This window comes from Pan paniscus, chromosome 8 (genome assembly GCF_029289425.2).
Source record: "Pan paniscus chromosome 8, NHGRI_mPanPan1-v2.0_pri, whole genome shotgun sequence".
Taxonomy (NCBI): Eukaryota; Metazoa; Chordata; class Mammalia; order Primates; family Hominidae; genus Pan; species Pan paniscus.
In genome coordinates this window covers 12,986,474-13,010,288 of record NC_073257.2, presented here as the reverse complement: position 1 = coordinate 13,010,288, position 23,815 = coordinate 12,986,474, and the positions used below count along the sequence as shown (strand labels likewise).

The 23,815-nt window shown below is 49.4% G+C and overlaps 1 protein-coding gene across 4 annotated transcripts in view; it reads left to right on the top strand.

Moving 5' to 3' along the window:
- The window catches only part of DIP2C (disco interacting protein 2 homolog C), a 432,829-nt gene that overhangs the window by 195,008 nt on the left and 214,006 nt on the right, over nucleotides 1-23,815 (top strand). For all 4 annotated transcript variants that reach the window (XM_034929848.3, XM_034929851.3, XM_034929850.3 and 1 more), the window contains exon 2: nucleotides 22,549-22,620. In XM_034929848.3, the coding sequence (XP_034785739.1) occupies nucleotides 22,549-22,620 (72 nt within the window). The remainder of the gene's footprint in view (nucleotides 1-22,548; nucleotides 22,621-23,815) is intronic.

Below are 23,815 nucleotides of genomic sequence, written 5' to 3'. Positions count from 1 at the left end.
GCATTGGGGGAAGGTGGCTGAGCAGAGGTGCTGGGTCATCAGGAGCTGCTCTGGGCTTGGAAAGGGAGGGAAGGGCAGCACCCTGCACTGGAAGTGCACTGAGACGTGGTTGCAGCTCTTCCTGACCATGACAGGCACAAATGGTGCTGATGATACAACGCATGGACTCTGTCTTCAGAAAAAGATTGTGGAAAAGTCTTCTGTCTTTTAAAACTTGGGCCCCTCATTTAAACTTGGTGGCCTCAGGTGAATGGTCAGGAACAGTTTCTGAGGATGATGCAGAGATTGTTTGCAGCCTCTGATTGTGCTCAGCTTTTCACAGATGGGGTGGGACATGGGTACTGGGCTGGAATGCTCTAACCTTCGATCTTCAATTGTCAGTACTGAAAGGAATGTGCGGGAACAAACTCACTTGTGCGCATATGTATCATTTTCAAAGACGGACGAGCTTTTGGGAGATACCTAAAGACTTCAAGTTTTGAAGGAAGCTGAGATGACACTGGAAACGTCAGGAATCTTGGCTGGTGACCAGGTCCGTCACCGCGCACACAGTCCCTAACCTCGCACGCCTCTGATTGGACACAGCAGGTGACCGGGTCCCTAACCTCGCACACCTCTGATAGTGCACAACGAGTGACCAAGTCCGTAACCTCACGCCTCTGTGCATAGCGGGTGACCAGGTCCCTAACCTCAAAAGCTTCTGATTGGGCACAGCGGGTGACCAGGTCTGTAGCGTTGCATGGCTCTGACTGTGCACAGTGGGTGACCAGGTCCCTAACCTCGCATACCTCTCATCGTGCACAGCGGGTGACTGGGTCCCTAACCTCGCATACCTCTATTCGTGCACAGTGGGTGACTGGGTCCGTGACCTCACACCTCTCATCATGCACAATGGGTGACCGGGTCCGTGACCTCACACCTCTTATCGTGCACAGCGGGTGACTGGGTCCGTGATCTCACACCTCTCATCATGCACAATGGGTGACCGGGTCCGTGACCTCACACCTCTTATCGTGCACAGTGGGTGACTGGGTCCGTGATCTCACACCTCTCATCATGCACAATGGGTGACCGGGTCCGTGACCTCACACCTCTTATCGTGCACAGCGGGTGACTGGGTCCGTGACCTCACACCTCTCATCATGCACAATGGGTGACCGGGTCCGTGACCTCACACCTCTTATCGTGCACAGCGGGTGACTGGGTCCGTGATCTCACACCTCTCATCATGCACAATGGGTGACCGGGTCCGTGACCTCACACCTCTTATCGTGCACAGAGGGTGACCAGGTCCGTAACCTCACGCCTCTGTGCACAGCGGGTGACCAGGTCCCTAACCTCAAAAGCTTCTGATTGGGCACAGCTGGTGACCAGGTCTGTAACGTCGCATGGCTCTGACTGTGCACAGTGGGTGACCAGGTCCCTAACCTCGCATACCTCTATTCGTGCACAGCGGGTGACCGGGTCCGTGACCTCACACCTCTCATCATGCACAATGGGTGACCGGGTCTGTGACCTCACACCTCTTATCGTGCACAGTGGGTGACCAGGTCCATGATCTCACATCTCTGATCATGCACGGTGGGTGACCAGGTCCTTGACCACACACCTCTCGTCTTGCACAGTGGTTGACCGGGTCCATGCCCTCACACCTCTGATCATGCACAGTGGGTGACCAGGTCTGTGACCTCACACCTCTGTGCACAGTGTGTGACCATGTCCATAACCTCACACCTCTGATCATGCACAGCTGGCGGGTGCAGGACCCACTTCAGTGAGGGGCTCGTTTCCTGGGTGTGAAGTGGGAACGTTGTGTGGCTCGCTAAGCCCCTCCTTCGTGCTTTGGGGGCTCCAGGCTGTGGCCGGCAAATAGAATGTTGTCCCGGGAGGCCACTGTGTGTTGGGGGACAGGAGGCAGCTGCAGACTGCAGGAGTGCCCAGCCCCTTGGTGCAGGGTGGTGTAGGCATGTGTGTTGCTGGGAGTGCCTTCTGCATGTGAGTACTGGGGATTCTATTCTGGTATGTTGGCATATCATTCAGCGTCCCCATCACATTTGAGATGAACTGTGCTCTGTGAGTGGCCCTGCCTTGGGTCATGACCACACGCTGGACTTGAGCTGTGGGAGCCACATGGACAGTTGAAAGCCTCAGACCCCAGGGCTACACACACTGAGATTTCCCAACTGCCTCTCCCCAGGCCTTGGGCTGATCCCCCTTGCTGCTGCTGTCCCAACCCCTGACATGGCACAGCTTCCCTCTCAGAAGATGTCATGCAGCTTGTCTGCTCTTCGTAAATCTTATGCACATTTGGATGCCTTAGCTTCATGCAGAAGTCCTGCAAGCAGGAGAAAATGGAGGCTTGACTCTGGGCTGGTGGTCTCCAGGCATCTCTCTCCAGCTGCATCCCAGCAAGTCAAGGTTATTTAAATGTGTCTTCCGAAGGGTAACTAGCATGGGAAGCATGTCAGTGCCTGCAGTGTGAGGTGGTTCTGGGAATAACAGTACATACCAGCACATAGCAGCACATACCAGCACTCCCTTGTGCTGCCAAATGTGACGTTGTGTAGATGTCACAACCTCCTTTTGTCACCTGCGTTCCTAATCCCCTGGATTTCTCAAATCTCTGGATTTCTCAGCTTCTTTACTTCTCTAGGAGAAAACCTGCCCCATTGTTCTGTTATCTCTGAAAGGGAGTTTTTACAGCAGGAGATGATGCTGTAGCTGTCAGTGTAGGCACATGCAGCATCCTACTGTTGTCAGGTGCGCCCAGAGGAAATATGGCTGGGCAGGTGGTCCCCATCTCCTGTGGTGTCAGGGGCACCCACAGGAAGCACAGCTGGGCAGGCAGCTCTGTCTCCCTGGTGTCAGGTGCACCCAGAGGAAATATAGCTGGGCAGGTGGTCCCCATCTCCTGTGGCGTCAGGGGCACCCACAGGAAGCACAGCTGGGCAGGTGGCTCCATCTCCCTGGTGTCAGGTGCACACAGGGAATATAGCTGGGCAGGTGGTCCCCATCTCCTGTGGCGTCAGGGGCACCCACAGGAAGCACAGCTGGGCAGGCAGCTCCATCTCCCTGGTGTCAGGTGCACACAGGAATCACAGCTGGGCAGGTTGTTTATTGCCAGGAAGTACAGCTGGGGATCAGTCGAGAGCCTCAGGCAGGGGGTTAATAGATTGGAAAGGTTGAGAACCTTGGCTTGATCACTAAGACACAAATTGTGGCAATAGAAGGTGGAGATGCCCCTGTCCGTTCCTCAAACGTTTTGCTTTCTCCTGTTTCCCTGAAGAGTGTCTTGTTGCCTCCTAAGATAACTCCTGCGTGTATATCTGTATATCCTTGTAGAGGGACTAGAGACACTGCTGGAAAGTTAGTGACTCTGTGTTGACGAGGTGCCGGTTATTAGTCTGTTGCCTTAAAACATCAGCAATTGGAATTGCTCCTCGGAACATGACTGGACCCGTTGCCGTTTTCTGTACAGTTTTCTTTTGGGGAGATGCACACGGTTCCGGGAAGGGTGCTGGGCTGCAGTAATATGGGTGTGGACACAGGTCCCATCAGAATAGTATCCCTTGGAGGGCAGGGTGGGGATCCCGCGGGTTCACGGCGGTTTTGCTGAATGAATGAATGAATGAACGAACCTAGTACTGAGAGTCACATGAGCTCATATGGAAACAGCTTGGAGTGTTGAGAAATGGAGATTGAAGAGCTCACCTCTTCTCTGAGTGTGACGTGGGGTCAGCACCGCTGGAGCTGAGGGTTTGACATGCAATGAAAGCCGTGATGCAGCCATAGTGCGATTTGGTTTATATAGCTGTTGCCTTCTGTTATGAAGCTGAAAAGAACTAGGTTAGCGGCCACCTGCTACTCAGGCCTTATGCTTTCTTAGGAAACAGTAAGATGTACTAAATTTTTAGTGTTAAAGTGACACAACATGGGAACACGGGAAGCGTCTCATCTTGTCACTTGTGACTTGGACACGGAGCCCGTGGGTGCTTCTCTCCATGGTCAGACTTGGTCACGGAGCGGTGGGTGCTTCTCTCCATGGTCACACTTGGTCACGGAGCCACGGGTGCTTCTCTGCATGGTCAGACTTGGTCACGGAGCCACGGGTGCTTCTCTGCATGGTCAGACTTGGTCACGGAGTCACGGGTGCTTCTCTGCATGGTCAGACTTGGTCACTGAGCCATGGGTGCTTCTCTCCATGGTCAGACTTGGTCACGGAGCCGTGGGTGCTTCTCTGCATGGTCAGACTTGGTCACGGAGCCATGGGTGCTTCTCTGCATGGTCAGACTTGGTCACGGAGCCCGTCCGTGGGTGCTTCTCTCCATGGTCAGACTTGGTCATGGAGCCACGGGTGCTTCTCTGCATGGTCAGACTTGGTCACGGAGCCATGGGTGCTTCTCTGCATGGTCATCTTGCAGCTTCCGAGTCCCATCCTCGCTCTCCCGGCCTAAGGTGGCTGTGCTAGGGATCACACCTGCAGGTCTGACGGCAACATTGTGTGCTGGGTTTCTCTCCCAGGACTTCCAGGTAGTTCGTGCCTGGAATAGTTCCATGGTAGCAGGGTATCAGCGGGTGGCCAGCCTCGGCACGCCTGCATGGATTTGCCGTCTCGGGGGTGGGAGCCCCGTGGCAGACGGCTGTTTCCCTTGCGTGCCTCTTCCAGCATGGCCTTTATTCTCCACAGGGCGTTGGAACTGATTTTTGCACAACAGTGATTTGACAGTGATTGATACGCTGTGGGTCTCCAGCCCAAGGAGATGGGGATAAATACTCTTTATTGCTCTTTCATGCTCTGGTTAGGAAGGCAGTTAGGTTGAAGGCTGCAGTTGCCACCTGTGTGTGTTGTGAGATGAAGACAGAGTATTTCCATGAAATCCTCTCAGATTACAGAATGCGACCAGTTGTATCTATAACCCAGAAGTTGAAAGCAGTTGACTTTAAGTGTGATCAGGAATCTGGAATTTAATTTCTGAGTAAAATAATTACTGTGGAAATGAGTCTTTGGACTTGGAATTGAAATCAATGGTTGTAAATTTAGGGTAAGTCACAGTAATGGGTTTAGACAAAACGTCTGATGTAGGCGGCAGAGATTTTCAGGTGTGTATAGAACCGTGATGAAAACCATAGGGGACAAAGGATTGTCCTGTCCTGAAAGATTTAAAAGTGCGGTTACAAATGCAGGCCTCAGTGTGCATATAGAGGCCAGCAAACGTTAACTCGGTGTTTCGCACAGCAGAAGGGTAAGAGCCGAAGGAATATTGCTGGATGTTCTTCAAATGACTCTTCCCTCTCAGGGTGGAAGCTGTGGTTAGCACCCACTGGTTTTGGGTCTGTCAGTGACGACTCCTGGATGGTCAGGTGGCGCTCTCAGAGAAAGACGCTAGGAACACTTCCATGGTTTTCCGCCAGCTTTAAGATACATCTTTGTAGCCCTTGGTTCCATTTGTTTCTCCCTTGTAGTTTTATTTTGCTTTTTAAATTTATGTATAGTAGCACTGCCACTCTCTTTTGTGGTCAGTTCTGTTAGTTTCCTAGTGCTTATTATGTCCATCCACTTCATTGAAGTGTCTGTTCCATCTTTGCCAGTTTTTAAATTGGAATGTTTATTGTCCTGTTTCTTTCCCTTTCATGTGACTTTTAGCTTGTCTGCATCTACAGAAAGTCCTGGCAGGATTTATGTTGGAATCATGATAAGTCCGCAGGTCGGTGTCCTGGCGGGATTTATGTTGGAATCGTGGTAAGTCTGCAGGTAGGCATCCTGGCAGAATTTATGTTGGAATTGTGGTAAGTCCGCAGGTCAGTGTCCTGGTGGGATTTATGTTGGAATCGTGGTAAGTCTGCAGGTAGGCGTCTTGGCGGAATTTATGTTGGAATTGTGGTAAGTCCGCAGGTTAGTGTTCTGGCGGGATTTATGTTGGAATTGTGATAAGTCCGCAGGTCGGTGTCCTGGCGGAATTTATGTTGGAATTGTAATAAGTCTGCAGGTCGGTGTCCTGCCGGGATTTCTGCTGGAATTGTGGTAAGTCCGCAGGTCAGTATCCTGGCGGGATTTATGTTGGAATCGTGGTAAGTCTGCAGGTAGGCATCCTGGCAGAATTTATGTTGGAATTGTGGTAAATCCGCAGGTCAGTGTCCTGGCGGGATTTATGTTAGAATCATGGTAAGTCTGCAGGTAGGCATCCTGGCAGAATTTATGTTGGAATTGTGGTAAATCCGCAGGTCAGTGTCCTGGTGGGATTTATGTTGGAATCGTGGTAAGTCTGCAGGTAGGCATCCTGGCGGAATTTATGTTGGAATTGTGGTAAGTCCGCAGGTCAGTGTCCTGGCGGGATTTATGTTGGAGTTGTGGTAAATCTGTTGGTCAACGTGGAGAGAATTGGTGTCTTGACTGTGTTGCCGCTTCTCCTTGGACTCGTGGCTCAGTTGAGGTAGCTCTTTCCTTTCTTTCTTCAGTGTTTTGTGGTTTTCTTCATACACATCCTCTGTGTGCTTTGTTAAATGTATACCTAAGTGTTTTTTATACAGCTACTGTAAATAGTGTTGTTTTTAACATTTAGGTCCCAAATACTGATTGCCAATACGTAGAGTACAATTTGACTGTGTGCTGTGACTGGGCTGAACTCAGGTATTGGATCTAGGACTGACTTTTGTAGATCCCTTGGGAATTTTTATATGTAGGCTTTTGGTGTGACTTGAGTTTCCTCCTTTGTTTTCAGTTTCTTTGATTTGTGCTCATTATGATGTCTTTTTCTGGCTTTGAGTTTAACATAGAAGCTTAGATTATGGACCTGAGACCTTACTTTTTTCGAATATGAGCCTTTCGTCCTATGAGCTTACTTCCCATCATTATTTTGGCTGCATTTCATAGATTTTAATTTTTGTTTCAGTTCACTTGAAAAGTATTTTCCTTTGAACACTCATGGTGGTTTTGTTTAGTTCACCCAAATCTCATTTTAGCAAAAGAAAAAAATTCATGTAGGTTTAGTTCCTGTGTGTGCCTCATAATATCTTCACATTCTGTGCCTTGACCAGTAAATGATTGGGCTTACCAGGGAGATGGTTGCGTGGTATATTGGTGCTGTGAAAACTATGATGTGGGAATTTGAATGTTTTTGAGACAGGTCACTATCACCCATGCTGGAGTATAGTGGTGGAATCATAGCTCAGTGCAACCTCGACCTCCCAGGCTCAAGCAATCCTCCCACCTCAGCCTACTGAGTAACTGAGACTACAGGTGCATGCTGTCATACCCAATTAATTAATTCTGTTTTTTGTAGAAATGGAGTTTCACTATGTTACCCAGGCTGGTCTTAGACTCCTGGGCTCAAGTGATCCTCCCACCTCAGCCTCCCAAAGCACTGGGATTAGAGGCGTGAGCCAGCATGCCTGGCCAGGAATTGAAGTGCCACGAAGGTGCAGAGGTTTTATGTTTTGTGTTCTGATATTGCCAAATACCTGGCACAGTGCCTGGCCTGTGGTCGGTGTGTAATGCATATTCCTGAATGAATGGATACTGCGGTGCCTATGTGTTGAATTAAATGTAATTGCACTCACTTGTGTTTCTCCGTGCCAGTCCTTTTGCCTGTCTGGACTGCTTTGTTCTGCAAGTCACCTTGTAATACGATCACATTCTTCAATCGGTTTTGCACTTTGATTATTGACCTTTTTTTCATGTTAAATGAAGTCTCCCTATTCTTTCTGATCGGATATTCTCATCTTCCCTCTATAATTGGGGTAATATGGTATCAACGCATGTGTTTTCATAAACATATTATTATAAAAATCCTTGAATACATATGTGCTTACATAAACAGGTTTGTTTTATAAAAGTTGGTATTGCAAAGCAGAGATCTTAACAAGTTCTACTCATAATGTATCAATGAGTATAGGACTGCATACATTCTGCTTTATTTGCCTTCTAAATAAAGTATATTCTTAATCATTGCCACTTAATAAAGGTTGGGCAAGATCTTCTAGAAAGGATGTTTCCACAAACTAAAGTGTGTACTATCAACATTATTATTTAAATAGCTAGTGAAACCATCAAAATCTTACCACATTTACATGTTGCACCAGGAATCATCTCTGCTTTCCTCCCTGCAACTCAGTATTTTTGACACAATGTGAATTAGTGCACAGGAAGCCTCAGTGTTTCCTGGAGGGTTGCCCGCAGCTCACTGGCCTCAGAGAAAGTCATAATGTGTGTACAAACTTCTCTGGAATAACTTGAGCTTATTACATATATCTTCTGGTAGGTCATTTGCCCCCTCTGCTCTCCAAAAGAAAACCTCAGGCCTCTTAAATTAACTACAAGCCTTTTTGGGACTGAGCCATTATTTTAGACAGCAAGGTTGTCAGAAAAAATACAGCTTTAAGGATGATAGAAAGATCTTAGCATTTTCTGAAGCCTGAAACCTATGGGGGGAGACAGCGCAGTCATTCCTGTCCTGATGGGACCTGGCCTGTCTCGTTTTGTTATCCATTGCTCACCCAGATGAGGTGATTTGTTTAAGAAAATCATTGGAGTCATTGAATTAAGCATCCCTTTATTTCCAGCTTTTAAAAGGTTTTAAGTTAAAATACAACTTTTTAAATCTTTTATCCAGCGAACATTTGGTGATATTGTGTTTGTGTTTTGTGTGCACTTTCTCTGTTTTGTGTAGGATTTCTGTTTTATGTACTCTGTCCATTGCATGGCACACAATAGGTATTAAATATTTGGGGGATGAATGAATGAGGAAATAAAGTTCAGGATAATTGCTATGGCATTTGGAAATTCTCATGTAAAACCTAGGCACGTACAGTGTTCCCAAACAAGGGCCAAGTGAAAGCTGCAGTATTTGTTTGATTAATTACTAAGGAGCAGTCACTTTCCCTTCATGTATCCTGGACTTGTGGGGTCACAGGACCTACTGAAATAGTACTGTATAACGTCTGATGGAGCAGCCAAGGGCTGGTGGCTGCAGGTCTCAGGAAGAGAACACAGAAGCAGCCATGGGCCCTGCTCCTGAGACAGGCCAGGGGTTGGCTCTGAACCCACCTTTGCCCCAGACGCTGATGAGCAGGGAGGTGGTTGTCAGGGAAGCTGGCATATTGCCTGCAGGGGTCCCTGGCAGGTACAGATGTAGGGGAGGGCCCGGCTGAACCCACATCTGCTGTGAAGGCTTGCAGGAGTCTGCGCTTGCTGAGGGGGCCCTAGTTTTATTCCCTGGGTCTGAACTTGCTCTCAGTGGCCCTGTCTGCCTTCAAAATCCCCCTGAGCAAGAGCTGGGCTTAGGGTTGGGGCCCCTTCCCCAGTCCCATTGTGGCAGGGTCAGGTTACTGGAGATAAGTCCTAGTCAGCACCTAGGCTATTAACAGGTTCGAGGGGCAGGCATATCCATGCTTGCTCTATGATAAAGTCAACAATTTAGCAGATGGTAACGAGACATTTCAGAGTTCCTTTAAAATGGTGTCAGTAAAGCCCATGATACGGTTTGGCTCTGTATCCCCACCCAAATCTCATCTCGAATTGTAATTTCCATAACCCCCACATGCCAAGGGCAAAACCTGGGGAGGCGATTGGATCCTGGGGGTAGATTCCCCTATGCTGTCCTCGCGATTGGGAGATCTCACGAGATCTGTTTTTTTGGTAACTGTGTTGCCTTCCTGCGACCTGCAGCCACCAGCCCTTGGCTGCTCTGTCAGATATTATATGGTACTATTTCAGTAGGTCCTGTCCTCCCCCTCGCACACCTCCCTCTCACCTGCCGCCATGTAAGATAGGCCTTTGCTTCCCCTTCGCCTTCTGCCATTATCATAAGTTTCCTGAGGTCTCCCCAGCCATGTGGAACTGTGAGTCAATCAAACTGCTTTCCTTTATAAATTAGAGAGTCTTGGGCAGTACTTTATAGCAGCGTGAAAACAGACTGATGCAGCCCAGCGGTCCACAGAGGGGGAGCCCAGCCGTCCACACAGGGAGAAGGTGACAGTGCAAATGCTGCTGTCAGGGCTGCGATGCCAACGGAGGAGCCAGTCAGCACCACATGTGGGAAACCTCAGCTGTGTAGCCATTGAGGGGTCAGGGCTGCAATGCTGACAAGGAGTCAGTCAGCATCGCGTGTGGTGAACCTCAGCTGTGTGACCATCGTGGGGTTCAGCCATGCTGTTCTCATTGAGCAGCCCATTTTCAAAGTCTGAAAAAGGATAACAAAATAATAGGACTGAAGTTTTCATAGTCAGTGCCTTGCATGAAAACTGGTGGTTGAGAATTCCTCAAGGAAAGCAGAAGTTGTTCTCCAAGTCAGCAGTGCTGTGCGGTGCAGAGCAGCGTTGGTGAGAAATGCCGGCATGCAGATAAGTAACACCATAGAAAATCCACATTCACAGTTCTCAGAAAGCTTGTTTTATCTATAATTAGCTGGCAGGACTCAACAAATGCGCATTGCCTCCTTAATTTGCCCACACAGCAGTAGCTTTTTTCAGGCCTGGGGTGTTACTGGGAAACGGTGAGTGGGGTCCTGGCTCATCCTGAGGTGTGCTGGAGCTGAGAGGAGGTTTTGTACTTGGGGATGGAGGTTGGGGCACACTTGAGCCCAGAGTCTTGAGGTGAGCTGACTTCTTCATTGAAAAATTGTATTCTCTGGGAAGGAATGGGCAGAAACTTCAGGTAAATGAAACGGAAGTCAGTCATCCCTTGACAGAGGTGCATCTCTGACGAGCCCCCTAAGAGAGAGCCCCCTGGGCAGCAGGGAGGAAGAAGCATGACTGCGCTGTTCTACACGTCCTGGTGGGGTCTGTCAGCAGGACCCCTGAGGGGAGGCAAGCATCTCTACTGGCGCCTGCTTCTGTGGCCCGGACTGCTGATTGTGAGTGGAATTAGTTCACTCAGGTGTGGAGATGCAAGGGGCTCTGAGGACTTCCTTCAGCTGAGGCATCTCCTGTTAGAGCCCATTCGTTCCCTGGGTGTACAGCGTGTCCCTGTCATCTGCTTCCCCACTCTTTGTGAAGAGACAACCAATGCCAAACAGCAGCAGCATCACCATCGCCACCAGCACCACCATCACTGCAGCCGGGGAAGCCAGCTGGATAGCAAGAGGTTGGGAAAAACTCAAGTACTGTGTTTATGAAACTCATGACAGAGGCTGGATTCAGTGGCTCACGCCTGTAATCCCAGCACTTTGGGAAGTCTAGGTGGGAGGATCACTTGAGAAGTTTGAGGCCAGCATGGGCAACACAGCAAGACCCCATCTCTACAAAAAATACAGTGTTAGCCGGGTGCGGTGGTGCCTGCCTGTGGTCCCAGCTACCCAGAAGGCTGAGGTGGGAGGATCACTTGGCCCTGGAAGGTCAAGGCTGCTGTGAGCTGTGACTGCACCACTGCATTCCAGCACAGTCAACAGAGGCAGACCTGTCTCAAGAAAATATTTTTCATCTCATGGCAGATGTTTTCCCTGTCCCAACCTATTCCAAAATAGCTAATTTTTTTTTGGCGCTTGCATTTTGCATTTCAACTCCAAATGTATGATGAATGTTGCTTCAAGAAATTCTTCCTCTGCATCCCATCTGTATGGCGGAACTAGCCAGGTGCCCTAACATTACCGGACGCTTCTCTGCATGGTCTTAAGTGTGTCAGAGGAGCCCTGGCTGCATGTTCAGCTTCTCTGGATCCAAGACATTGCTGTGTGTGGCAGGACTGATCCTCACTACGTACGGTTTGGATTCCTTGTGTGAGCGTCTGGAAGAAGACAAGGTCTTGAGCTCGTTGCCGCAGCAAACAGTTTGCAAGTGAAGGACGCCTGCTTCTCCCTGTCCAGAGCTGCCCCATTGCTGATGAAGACAGACTGTGAAGTTGGTCAAAAGAGAAGCAGCCGACACAGCAGAATGACCAGGAAGTAATGAGGGGTGTGGGAGGGGACAGCCTGTATTCCTTCCCCTGCCTGCTGAATGTTAAAAATTTCCAAGGTGCAGAGTTGGCCTTCCATATTCATGGGTTCTATAGCCCTGGATGCAGCCAAACTAAAAGTGAAAATATTCAGAAAGAAAAGAATGGCCTAACCTGTTCTGAACATGGGTAGACTTTTTCATTATTCCCTAAACAATACAGTACACCCACCATTTACATAGCACTCACGTTGTTTGGGGTATTGTGAGTAAGGTAGAGATGGATTGATTGATTGATTGATTTCGAGGTGGAGTCTTGCTCTAGTCGCCCAGGCTGGAGTGCAGTGGCACGATCTCAGCTCACTGCAAGCTCCATCTCCTGGGTTCGTGCCATTCTTCTGCCTCAGCCTCTCAAGTAGCTGGGACTACAGGCACCCGCCACCACACCTGGCTAACTTTTTGTATTTTTACTAGCGACTGAGTTTCACTGCGTTAGCCAGGATGGTCTTGATCTCCTGACCTCGTGATCCGCCCGCCTTGGCCTTCCATAGTGCTGGGATTACAGGTGTGAGCCACCGTGCCTGGCCTGTGGAGATTTTAAGTACAGCAGAGGGCACCGTGGGTTCTGTGCACTCAGCACTCACATTGTTTGGAGTATTGCGAGTAATATAGAGATTTTAAGTACACGGGAGGTCACTGTGGGTTCTGTGCACTCAGCACTCACGTTGTTAGGGGGTATTGCGAGTAATGTACAGATTTTAAGTACACAGGAGGGCACCATGTGTTATGTGTACTCAGCACTCACGTTGTTTGGGGTATTGGGAGTAATGTAGAGATTTTAAGTACACGGGAGGGCACTGTGGGTTCTGTGTACTCAGCACTCATGTTTGGGGTATTAAGAGTAATGTAGGGATTTTAAGTACACGGGAGGGCATGCATTGGTTCTGTGTACTCTGCACTCATGTTCTTTGGGGTATTGAGAGTAATGTAGAGATTTAAGTACATGGGGAGGGCACTGCGGGTTCTATGTACTCAGCAGTCACATTGGGGTATTGCGAGTAAGGTAGAGATTTTTAAGTACACGGGAGGGCACATGTGGGTTCTATGTAAATGCTGAGCCATTTTCTATCAGGGACTTGAGCATCACAGACTTTGTGATCCTGACCCCTGGAACCCACCCCCGCGGACACCAAGGGTGACTGTACTTCAGTATGCTTTATTTTTTTTTTTGTTCACTGAGAGAGTCGCTAGAAGAAACACAGAATTTTTTCCACACAAACCAACATTCAAAACCTATAAATAGTTTTTAGGGAGGAGGAGGGGAAGGATTTCAGGTTTTTTTTCTGCCCCTTCAAGCTATTAATAACACATTCCTCACCTTGTAGTTAATTTGTATGTGTGGTGAGAGTACAGAAGATCCATTCTCTTACCCAGTTTCAGGCAGATGATGCATTGTTAACTGAATTTCAGGCAGATGATACGTTGTTATTAACTGTAGTTACCACACTGTACATTCGGTCTCCAGAATTGACTCATTTTTTCTTGAAGTGTGTGCCCTTGACCAGCATCTCCCTGTTTCCCCTTCCCCAGTCCCTGCTAACCCCTATTCCACTCTGTTTCTACAAATTCTACTTTTTTAAGATGCCACATGTAAGTGAGATCATGCAGTATTTGTATTTCTGTGCCTGTATTATTTCACTTAGCGTAATATCTTCCAGGTTTATCCATGTTTTTGCAAGTGGCAGAATTTAGTTCGTTAAGTTGAATAGTATTTGTTTTGTCCATACACCGTGATTTCTCTGTTCATCCAATGACGGATGCGTAGGTCAATTCCACATCGAAGTGATTGTCAATAGTGCTGCAGTGGATGTGAGCATGCAGGTATCTCTCCCTTACACTGGTTTAAATTCCTCTGGATATTTACCCAGACATGGGATTGCTGGATCATAGAGTCCTGTTTCTAGTTTTGGAAGATGCTCCATGCTATTTTCCACAGCAGCTGTTCTGCTTTGCACTCCCACCAACAGCGTGCAAGGGTTCCCTTTGCTCCACATCTTTGCCAACACTGCAGAATTTACGTTCCTAGATCCCCTTGGTTCCCCTGATATGGGCACAGGTGGCGTGACTGCTCACTACACCTCTCTCTGAGCTTTCCTTTCTCATGCTGCATATTGACTGGTTGAGCAGCCTCCTCATTACACCTCTCTCTGAGCTTTGCTTTCTCATGCTGCATATTGACTGGGTTGAGCAGCCTCTTGGATTGCTTTGACTCTTGGTAGCTTTGACTTAAAAAGGCAACTGAGCAGAAAGCCATAGCTACTATGCAGCTGCTTAAATGATTCTGCAGAGACTTAAAGTCAAACTCTGGGTGAGGGAGTGTGTGCTTCTAAAATAGGAAGATAATGCTTGATGTGTTGTGGAAAGTTGAGGCTCTGTTGGCCCCCATGCTGAGGTCACTGCACGCCTCTGACTCTGGTGTGAACACACAGTGACCATGGAGCTCTGTTTACAGAGATGTCCTCCTCCTGGGGTTTAGGACTCTGGACTGCATGCGCTTTTGTGTTTACTGAGGTTAGCCCACTTCTTTCTGCTGTCAAAGTGATTCCATCTTTGATAGCCTTAGCAGTTTTCTTGTTTCTCCAAAAGCACTTTCTGATGCAGAAGGGGGTCACATAGCGTGTGTTCATGACCATCCCCTGTGGCCCAGCACTCGGGATAGACCACTCTGCCACTCACCTCGGGGTGGTCCAGCGTGACTTTTCAGATCCTGGAAGTGACGTGGATTTTGTTTATTCCAGTTGTCCTCCTCCCCCTTCAGCAGGGCTGTGACATTCTCCCTGCTGGGGCATCTGAAGTGTCTCCTGTAGTTGGAGGTAGGACGGCGGCACTGGGCCAGGCGCTTCTGCACGATGACTTTGTTGCCACCAGTCTGGCCCTTGGCCAGATGCCTTGGCGGGCATCTCGGACTTGCTGAGACTGTCATCTGTGAAACGAGGATGATAGTGCTTGTGGAGTGTTTAAATGACATAGTTGTCTGTAAAGTTGGCAGTAAGACCCCAACTTTGTAGGTGGATAATCGGCCTCCATCCTTTCTCCTGTCCACCTGTCCTCATGCTCATGTTCCCTCCCAATCCAAAGAAAAAACTCTGAGGGGGTCTCTCCCTCTGTCTGTCGGGAAGCGGAGGGTGGAGCGTGAGAGACTTGCTCTCAAGCCATGAGGCCCATGGCGGCCATCTGAGAAGAGCCCACAGCGGGCGCCGGGCTATGCTGGGTCTTCTTCTACACGTCAGCTTCTCGATGTCCAGCTGGAAATAATGGAAGCTGGGCTTCATTGTCCCTACCTTGCCCCTTCTCGCTCCCCCCAACATCAAAAAATGTAAATACAACATCCAGTGAAACCAACTTACTGCTGAGGCCTGAGATATGCAAAATTGAGAATCAATGTCATGGGAAAGGGAAGTAGCTGTGTTTAATAACGGCATAGTCTTCTCAGAGCTGTCTTTCTACAGGGTCGGATTTCTTTCCTTTTTGTGTGAAGGAGGGATTTCTAACTCCCAGGACACACTGGAGAAATTATGCTTGCCTGAAGAGTTTTTAGCAAGTTATGACAGCGGTTTTGTGTGAAACTGGCATGTTTAAATCTTCCCACTGGCCAGGATGACTGCTGGGGCATCTCCGGGGACCTCGTGCAGAGCCCCCAGTCTTGACAGGGACTGGAAGGGAGGGGGTGTTTCGAGGCTGCAGTAGGACAGGAGTCTCCTCAAACTCACAAAGCCTCTGCTCCGCGCGGCACACTGCACACGTGCTTTGAATTTTAAAAAATTCCATTGGCATTCATATTTCTAAGCCCTTCAGGGACTGTTAGTACTACATTATTTTCTTTTAACATCAGAAGCTTATTTTCAAGACCACTGCGGTAGTGTGAACTTCTGTTGATCTTTCTCCTGTTCTTTTGATCCATGTGTTAAAAATAGAATGGATTCCAAACATGCTGTTTCCTTTAATCCCCTTTCTAACTGGAGTTCTTAACGTACCAAAGAGAAGAGCTACAGGGGACAATACAAATTTAAAACCAAAAAGGTAAAACTCTAAGTGACCTTGTCCACCTGCCTGGCCCGAGTAAGATCTTACTGCAACAGCATGTCTAAACTGTGTTTCTTTCCTGCTCCTACCATTAATTAAATGTGTGCGTGTGTGTGTGTGTGTGTGTGTGTGTGTGTGTTTGAGACAGGGTCTTGCTCTGTCGCCCAGAGTGTGGGGCGCTAGGCACTAAATAACAATAAATAATGTTTTTTATTAAGCAAAAAGCTCAGGTGAATGTATGAATCCCAGTGCAGGCTTTATGTTTACCCTGGCACCTTATTTAAAAGATCTTTATGGAATTTAAGCTGCCGATGCTCGCACTGGAAATGTGGCAGGGGCTTGTGAGAATGAGGGGGTGATGGGCACAGCAGGTGCAGGTGGAGCCATGGCAGAGCATGGGTGGCCAAGGCGGCAGGGCCAGGTTGGGAAGGACTTGGAGGCCCTGTGGGGAGTTTGGTCACAGCCCAAACAGCAGGCAGAAGCCTCCAACGCAGTTCGGGGAGAGAGGCTCACCACGTTTGCATTCTTGCCGCGACCCTTCTGTCTGCTGTCTGGGGTATGCCTGGGGCAAGGAGCCTCAGCCCCGGAGCTGGAGTGTCTCCGACACGGGGGCCCGCGGCGTCTGGGGTCCCTAGATGGTGGTTGACATCAGAGCAGAACAACAACTGGGTTCTCAGGGGTCAGGATTTTGAGATTCTTCCTAGCCCCTGTTTTCTGGGGTCGGGATTTTGAGATTCCTCCTAGCCCCTGTTTCCTGGGGTCGGGATTCTGAGATTCCTCCTAGCCCCTGTTTTCTGGGGTCGGGATTTTGAGATTCCTCCTAGCCCCTGTTTTCTGGGGTCGGGATTTTGAGATTCCTCCTAGCCCCTGTTTTCTGGGGTCGGGATTTTGAGATTCCTCCTAGCCCCTGTTTTCTGGGGTCGGGATTCTGAGATTCCTCCTAGCCCCTATTTTCTGGGGTCGGGATTCTGAGAGTCTTCCTAGCCCCTGTTTTCTGGGGTCGGGATTCTGAGATTCCTCCTAGCCCCTGTTTTCTGGGGTCGGGGTTTTGAGATTCCTCCTAGCCCCTGTTTTCTGGGGTCGGGATTTCGAGATTTCTCCTAGCCCCTGTTTTCTGGGGTCAGGATTCTGAGCTTCTTCCTAGCCCCTGGTTTTCTGTGGTCCATCTTCTTTGCCTCCCTCCCCTGACGGGGCGATGCCTGTGGCCCTGCAGGGTGCACAGCAGGTCTGTGTTCATGAGTCCTCCCATCAACTTGGACGTCTCTCATGAATTGAATGTGAAATAGATACTGAATGAGTGCTTGTTGAACTTTTTTTAAAGATTTTCTTGTGTCCTTAGTGCTTTGAGACCTTCACATCCTGTGTGTTTGATCTCTCCATCTGCGGCAGCAAGTAGATAGGTGCTATCACCTATATTTTATCCATGAGAAAAATGCGACCCACACTAGTTAGCTGGCCCATGGGGGGACCCTGCTGTGCTCAGCTTGCTGGGGTGAGAGGACATCGCAGGTCCTCCTGCCCCTGTCCCCAGTGCAGGCGAGGGGTACACACAGGAGCTGTCACCGGTCTACAGCGCCTGCTGGAGAACGAGGAAGCCTATCGGAGATTTAAAAACGAGGCTGCGGCCTTGCCTTCCGGGGCCTCCTGGCTCCTTATAAAGCAATAGGCTCAGAGCAGCAGCACCAGGGCTCCGGACAGCCGTAGAATTCCCAACATGGAAACGATTGCTTTGTTATATAAACTATTAATTCCAGCATTAAATAGTCTCCCGACACCGCACATGGAAACCGCCACTGCCGAGTGGGTCTGTGTGCTCGGAGCTGAGCCACGCTGTGGAAGCAGCTCTGTGGCCCGTTTCTTTCATCCCTGAGGGTCACCCGGCTCCCAAGTGTCCGTGTCTTGAGCCTGACGTCCACAGCACTGGCTCTGCACTGGTTCCAGTTGGGCCAGATTGGGTGGTGCGTGCCTGAGGCCGAGAGGAAGCCACAAGGGCCGGGTGTCTGTCTGTCCTGTCATCTTAACCCTGCGTCGCCAGGCAGACCTTTTCCTGCTTTTGTAAGATTGGGTTTTGCCCTGAAACTCTGGATTGCAACATAAGTGAGAAAAAGAATTGTTCCCTTCAGGGAGGGAAAGAAGCATCATTCCTCAGTCTCATTCGACCTTCTGCTGGTGACTTTGCCTCACTGGGGTTTTCACTTCCAAAGTAGGACTTGTCTGTAAATCTCTCCTCTTTGTGATTTTAATTTCTGCTTCTGAAATTTTAATTCTTACGGAAAGTCTCTGAGAATAACATAAGTGGCATTTTTTTAATGAAGTAGAAAATGTTTCTAAAGAGATCACTTTTTTTTTTCTCACTGAGGTTACAATTACTGCATTTACTTTTCTGTCATAATTATTCCTAAAGTGAAAAGGAAATTAAATAAATGGGTACCTTGATGTGGAAGCGGGAAAATATGCTGTTTGGAATTTTACGTGGAAAGTGCTCTGGCAGGGGCTCCTGTGGTTCACATTCTCTGACAGCAGCCTTGAGGGTGTGCCTTAGACCCAGCCTCCGGGAGGCCCTCCCCGGAGACGGGAGTTGACTTTCGAAATAGCCTTGGATGACGTTCCCATCGCTTCCAGGTTTGGAGAATATGAACAAGCAGGCTGTGAGCAGTGGATACGCCTAGCGGGATAACAGACACGTGATGGCCCCAGCTTAGAAACGTGGGGAAGGATGTGCCCTCTTTCGGAGCATTTGCGCCTTTAGTTTACGTAGCTGCATGCTGATGACCACATGCCCTGATGGACGCAAGGTGAGAGGGAGAGAAGAGAGGCAGGAATTAATTGATCATTCAGCCTGAATCAATGTGAAATGGAGGAAGTCCCAGGCACCGTCAGAGCCACCGTGTCCCTGGTGTGAAGTGGAGGAAGCACCAGGCACCGTCAGAGCCACTGTGTCCCTAGTGTGAAGTGGAGGAAGCCCCAGGCACCGTCAGAGCCACTGTGTCCCTAGTGTGAAGTGGAGGAAGCACCAGGCACCGTCAGAGCCACCGTGTCCCTGGTGTGAAATGAAGGAAGGCCCGGGCACCGTCAGAGCCACCGTGTCCCTGGTGTGAAATGGAGGGAAGGACCAGGCACCGTCAGAGCCACCGTGTCCCTAGTGTGATATGGAGGAAGCCCCAGGCACTGTCAGAGCCACCGTGTCCCTAGTGTGAAGTGGAGGAAGCCCCGGGCACCGTCAGAGCCACTGTGTCCCTAGTGTGAAGTGGAGGAAGCCCCGGGCACCGTCAGAGCCACCATGTCCCTAGTGTGAAGTGGAGGAAGCAGCAGGCACCGTCAGAGCCACTGTGTCCCTAGTGTGAAGTGGAGGAAGCCCTGGGCACCGTCAGAGCCACCGTGTCCCTAGTGTGAAGTGGAGGAAGCAGCAGGCACCATCAGAGCCACCGTCTCCCTAGTGTGAAGTGGAGGAAGCCCCAGGCACCGTCAGAGCCATCGTGTCTCTGAAGTGGAGGAAGCCCTGGGCACCGTCAGAGCCACCGTGTCCCTAGTGTGAAATGGAGGAAGCACCAGGCACTGTCAGAGCCACCGTCTCCCTAGTGACAGCGTGGCATTGATTGAAGGTCAGGCCTTGGGCCCAACCCAAGAAGCTGTTCAGGGAGGATACTGTGTAGTCGGCCAGCTAGCTTCTGCCTGTCAGTCTCTCACCTCCCACTACCTGCCATCTGTCCATCATCTCTGTCGTCTGTCTATATGCATCATCTATTATCTACCTGTCACCTATGACCTGATTGTATTTGCACAGGAAACATTGGTTCTTCAAAATAAAGGACGGCATGTAAAAGTGCTGCTAGAAGGTTTGCTCATGTAAACCTGCAGCGAGTCTATCATGGGAATCTGGTGGACCTCTGTCTACCAGATGCTGAGGCAGTCCAGAGTTAAAAATAACTGGACTTTTTCCATGAAAACGTAGCAGGAGTTTGTGAGCCATGAGCTTTGGGGCCTGAGTGAGCCTGGTCTCAGGGCCGTGGCATCCAGCGCTTCGGCTTTGGGGTAGCATGCACATCAAGCCGTCGTCTTCTGCATTTTGGGATAGAATCATCGTAAGTTTCCCCTCTGCCCGCCCCCCAGTCACTGAACTGAACAGGTAAATGATCACCCCGCGTCTGCCCAGGTCTTCAGCGCACTCCCAGCCAGTCACTTACCTGCAGGTCTCTCTGAGTCAGGCACAGACGTCTGTGTGTGTGGTACACGCAGGAGCACCCTGGCTTCAGTTTGTAAGACAACTGGCTTGGGGCACAGTTCTATGAGACATTGTCTGGTTTTAAGGATAACTGTGCATGTGTGTTACAAATAAACCATGAACAGTCATCCACGGCATCACGCAAGCTACAGCGTGTGATTTATGCTGTGGGTACCCAGAGGCGTCATCCATGCAGGGCAGGGGCTGGGAGAGGGCAAAGCAGGAAGTAGAGTCCCGTTTCCTTCGGAGAAGGGCACTTCCCAGGCAGGTTATGGAGTCAGGAGGATGTACAGGGGCGTGAATATGCGAGGAAAGCCCAGGAAGCCAGGGCTGCGGCCTCTGGACACTACACCAGCTTTAGAGTGGAAGACTCTAGGTGTGGTTTTCATGGGACATGGTTTTGGAGCTGGACAGAGTTTTGTCTTAGATCTGTGGTCCTGGGTGAGGAGCGTAAGTACCATTTGTGCCTCAAATTCTCATCTGTAAAATAAGTTGTTATAAGGATTAAACAATGTCATCTTTGGGGATGGGCCAGCAAACCCTCCTGTGAAGAGCTGCACTGAACTCTGTCTTGCCTTGCAGCTTGGCAAGGAGCAGGCCGTGAGCACAGAGCGTGTCTCCAGAAGTGGCCTGGAAGCTGGGCTCAGCCTGGAGACTTAGTTCGCAGACCCTGGTTTGGGGGAAAATGCGGGGCATGGAAGTTACTCAGTGGTGCCACCCTTTCCCACCTCCTAGGTTTTGAGAGATGATAGTAACCTAGGATTTATTAAAGTCTTGTCTGGAAATTTTCTTTGCTGATTGATTGGGGGCTCGATTTAAACCAAGCACGTGCACATGTGGCTGCTTCTGTGGTTCAGATTTTGGACATTGTTTGTAAAACGGGTTAACAAGGCATTTCCAAAAGCAACTGAGCGTCTCCGTAGTGGGCAGCTGATGGCTGCGGGTGTGGAGTGCCCGGCAAGCTTTAACATTTCTGCAGAAATTGTCCTTTGTTGTCAGTGGCCAGCTACCTAGTTAGCATCGGCTGGGCACGGTGGCTCGCGCCTGTAATCTCAGCACTTTGGGAGGCTGAAGTGGCAGATCATGAGGTCAGGAGATGGAGATCATCCTGGCTAACATGGTGAAACCCTGTCTCTACTAAAAATACAAAAAATTAGCCGGGCGTGGTGGCCAGCGCCTGTAGTCCCAGCTACTCGGGAGGCTGAGGCAGGAGAATGGTGTGAACCTGGGAGGCGGAGCTTGCAGTGAGCTGAGATCGCGCCACTGCACTCCAGCCTGGGCGACAGAGAGAGACTCTGTCTCAAAAAAACAAACAAACAAAAAAAACAAACAAAAAAAACACTCATCAGTGGACGGATGCGGGTTCCGTGTCATTTGGTTCTTGGCTCCGTGTTGAGACGTCAGCCTTGTGTTCCATGGGGGAGACGAGAACCTGTATCGTGAGCTGTGAGTTGGTGGAGGCAGCCGTGGAGGCAGAGGCGGCATCCGAGACTGCCCGCCTTTCACTAGGAAAAGCGAGTTGACCAGCTTGTGTGTGTACCTTGATAACTTTACATTCATATGCTATATTTTTATTAAAGCTTGAATTTTTCACTCTTCTTGGAATTATGATTTGATCAGTCTTAGAAAACAATACAACAGATCCAAAAAAATGAACAGCGAATGAGTATTCTGTGTGTGCTGGCGCTTGTGAATGGGAAGGGCCTCTGTGTGTCGATGAGGTGGCTTTGTCCTGTGTGCTTGCGCTGGCTCCAGGAAAGGCATGGCTGCTGCGCATCCCCGTGGCTGTCTGTGAGCTTTAACATGTGGATTCTCGCCTCACCACAAGCACCTTTCTCTTGTCTTCTAGATTTCTGCAGGTTTCACACCTTTTGCTTCTTCCCTTAGCCTTTGTCACTCCTTTTTCAAAAACACTGTGGCGGCTTCAAGTCCTTGTGACGGACCTGCTTGGTTAGAAAACATCTTGTTAATGAAGAAGATGCCAATAGGTGCTGGTGTCGGCCATCCCGGCCCTGGCAGCTGCAGGATCTGTCGTCGACTGAGTTAACGAGAGCCCCGGCCACCAGGCTTGGCTTCCTGTGCCAGCGGGTGGGGATGAGATGGCAGGGGTCTAACCCTGGACCCCATCCGGATAAATAAAGAAGGGGCCAGAAACAGGCGTGTGTTTAACAAATGAGTTTTAGTGACTTAAATGCTGTGGGCTTTTGTTGGAGAGCAGGGGAGGAACTGAAGTTGTTTGATGTGCAGTGCTTGCTTTTAAAATTCTAACAATGAGGCACACAGAAGATACTGTGATAACTGTGTCTTCTTGGGCACCATTGAATGATAATGCTCTATCCACGGAGACCATACTGAACTTCATTTTCCTTCTCTTGCAGGTGACATCACACAAAAAGGATATGAAAAGAAGAGGTCAAAGTTAATTGGAGCTTACCTTCCGCAGCCTCCGAGTAGGTAACCCCCATGAGTAGCATGAGTTTTCTCATTTCCCGCATTCACTATGTGCCAGAGAAACATCTGGAGGCAGACGCTCCCTTGCTTCCCAGTTGGCAGGAGGAGGCGTCTGGCGTTCACTCTCTAGGCATTCAATTCCTTTGAGTGATCACACGTGCTGTGTGAATATACAAGGCACAGAGGATTTTTCTATAAGTGTGCCTAATAGGTGTTTTCTCTATAAGTAGAGATCAGTATTGGGTTGGTTACTTTAAAATGCTATAATCGTAAAAATATGAGTGCGTTAGTGATTTCAACATATTTGGTTTAGAGAGCTATTTATTACTATTGATTCTGGTTTAATCCAAGGCTTCTGTTGGTGGCACAGGCCAAATCTAGACAGTGCTGTGATACCCCGCCCAGGACTCGGCAATTGTGAAAGCTGGTTGTGTGTTGAGATGTGGTTGCAAACATCCATGATGATTCTTCAGAAGGGCAGTCGGTTTCCCGCCAGCGTTTCTACGTGTGCAGATTGGCAGCTTTCCTGCACTTGAGCGGGGTTCTGTAAATGTCAGGAAAAAGAATCTCATATTAGATGGGGATTCTAGCACCTCAATTCCCATCTGGCAAGCTCAATTCAGCCCGAGAGCGACCTTGAAAATTTGCTAGGCTTGAGGAATGGCTTAAAGCTAACAAAAGCAGTTTCTTCCTCAAACATAAAGGCTAGCAACATAAATTTTAAAGGTGGAAATTGAACTTGCATAGTTCTTATCATTGAAAGAAGATTTTAGAAGGTTTAAGGATGCACATGTCCACACCTGCACAAACCCCGATTCTGTTCTTCCCGAGGCCCCGAGGCCCGTCCGGGTCCTGTTGACTCAGTAAGGAAAGTTTCCTGAGGCTCAGGCTGCAGGAAACGGTGTGGAGATTCTGCTATTGGTAGTTTTGTTTTCATTTCGTGTTTTTCTTGCCTTGATTTTTGAGACAGTGATGTAACAGTGAACATGTTTGTGTGGACCTTGCTTAGCAGAGGCTTAAGTCAGGGATAGACGCCGAGGAACCCGAGAGAAGGGGAGCAGAGGGCTGGGCTGGAACGCTGGGGCGAGAGGCTTCAGGGCAGTGCTGGGTAGATCCCCTGATGGCCTGCGCCCCCTCCCTCATTCTCTTCTTGCAGAGCCATGGGGCGACAGCTGCCCCCGCCCTGTCCCTGTG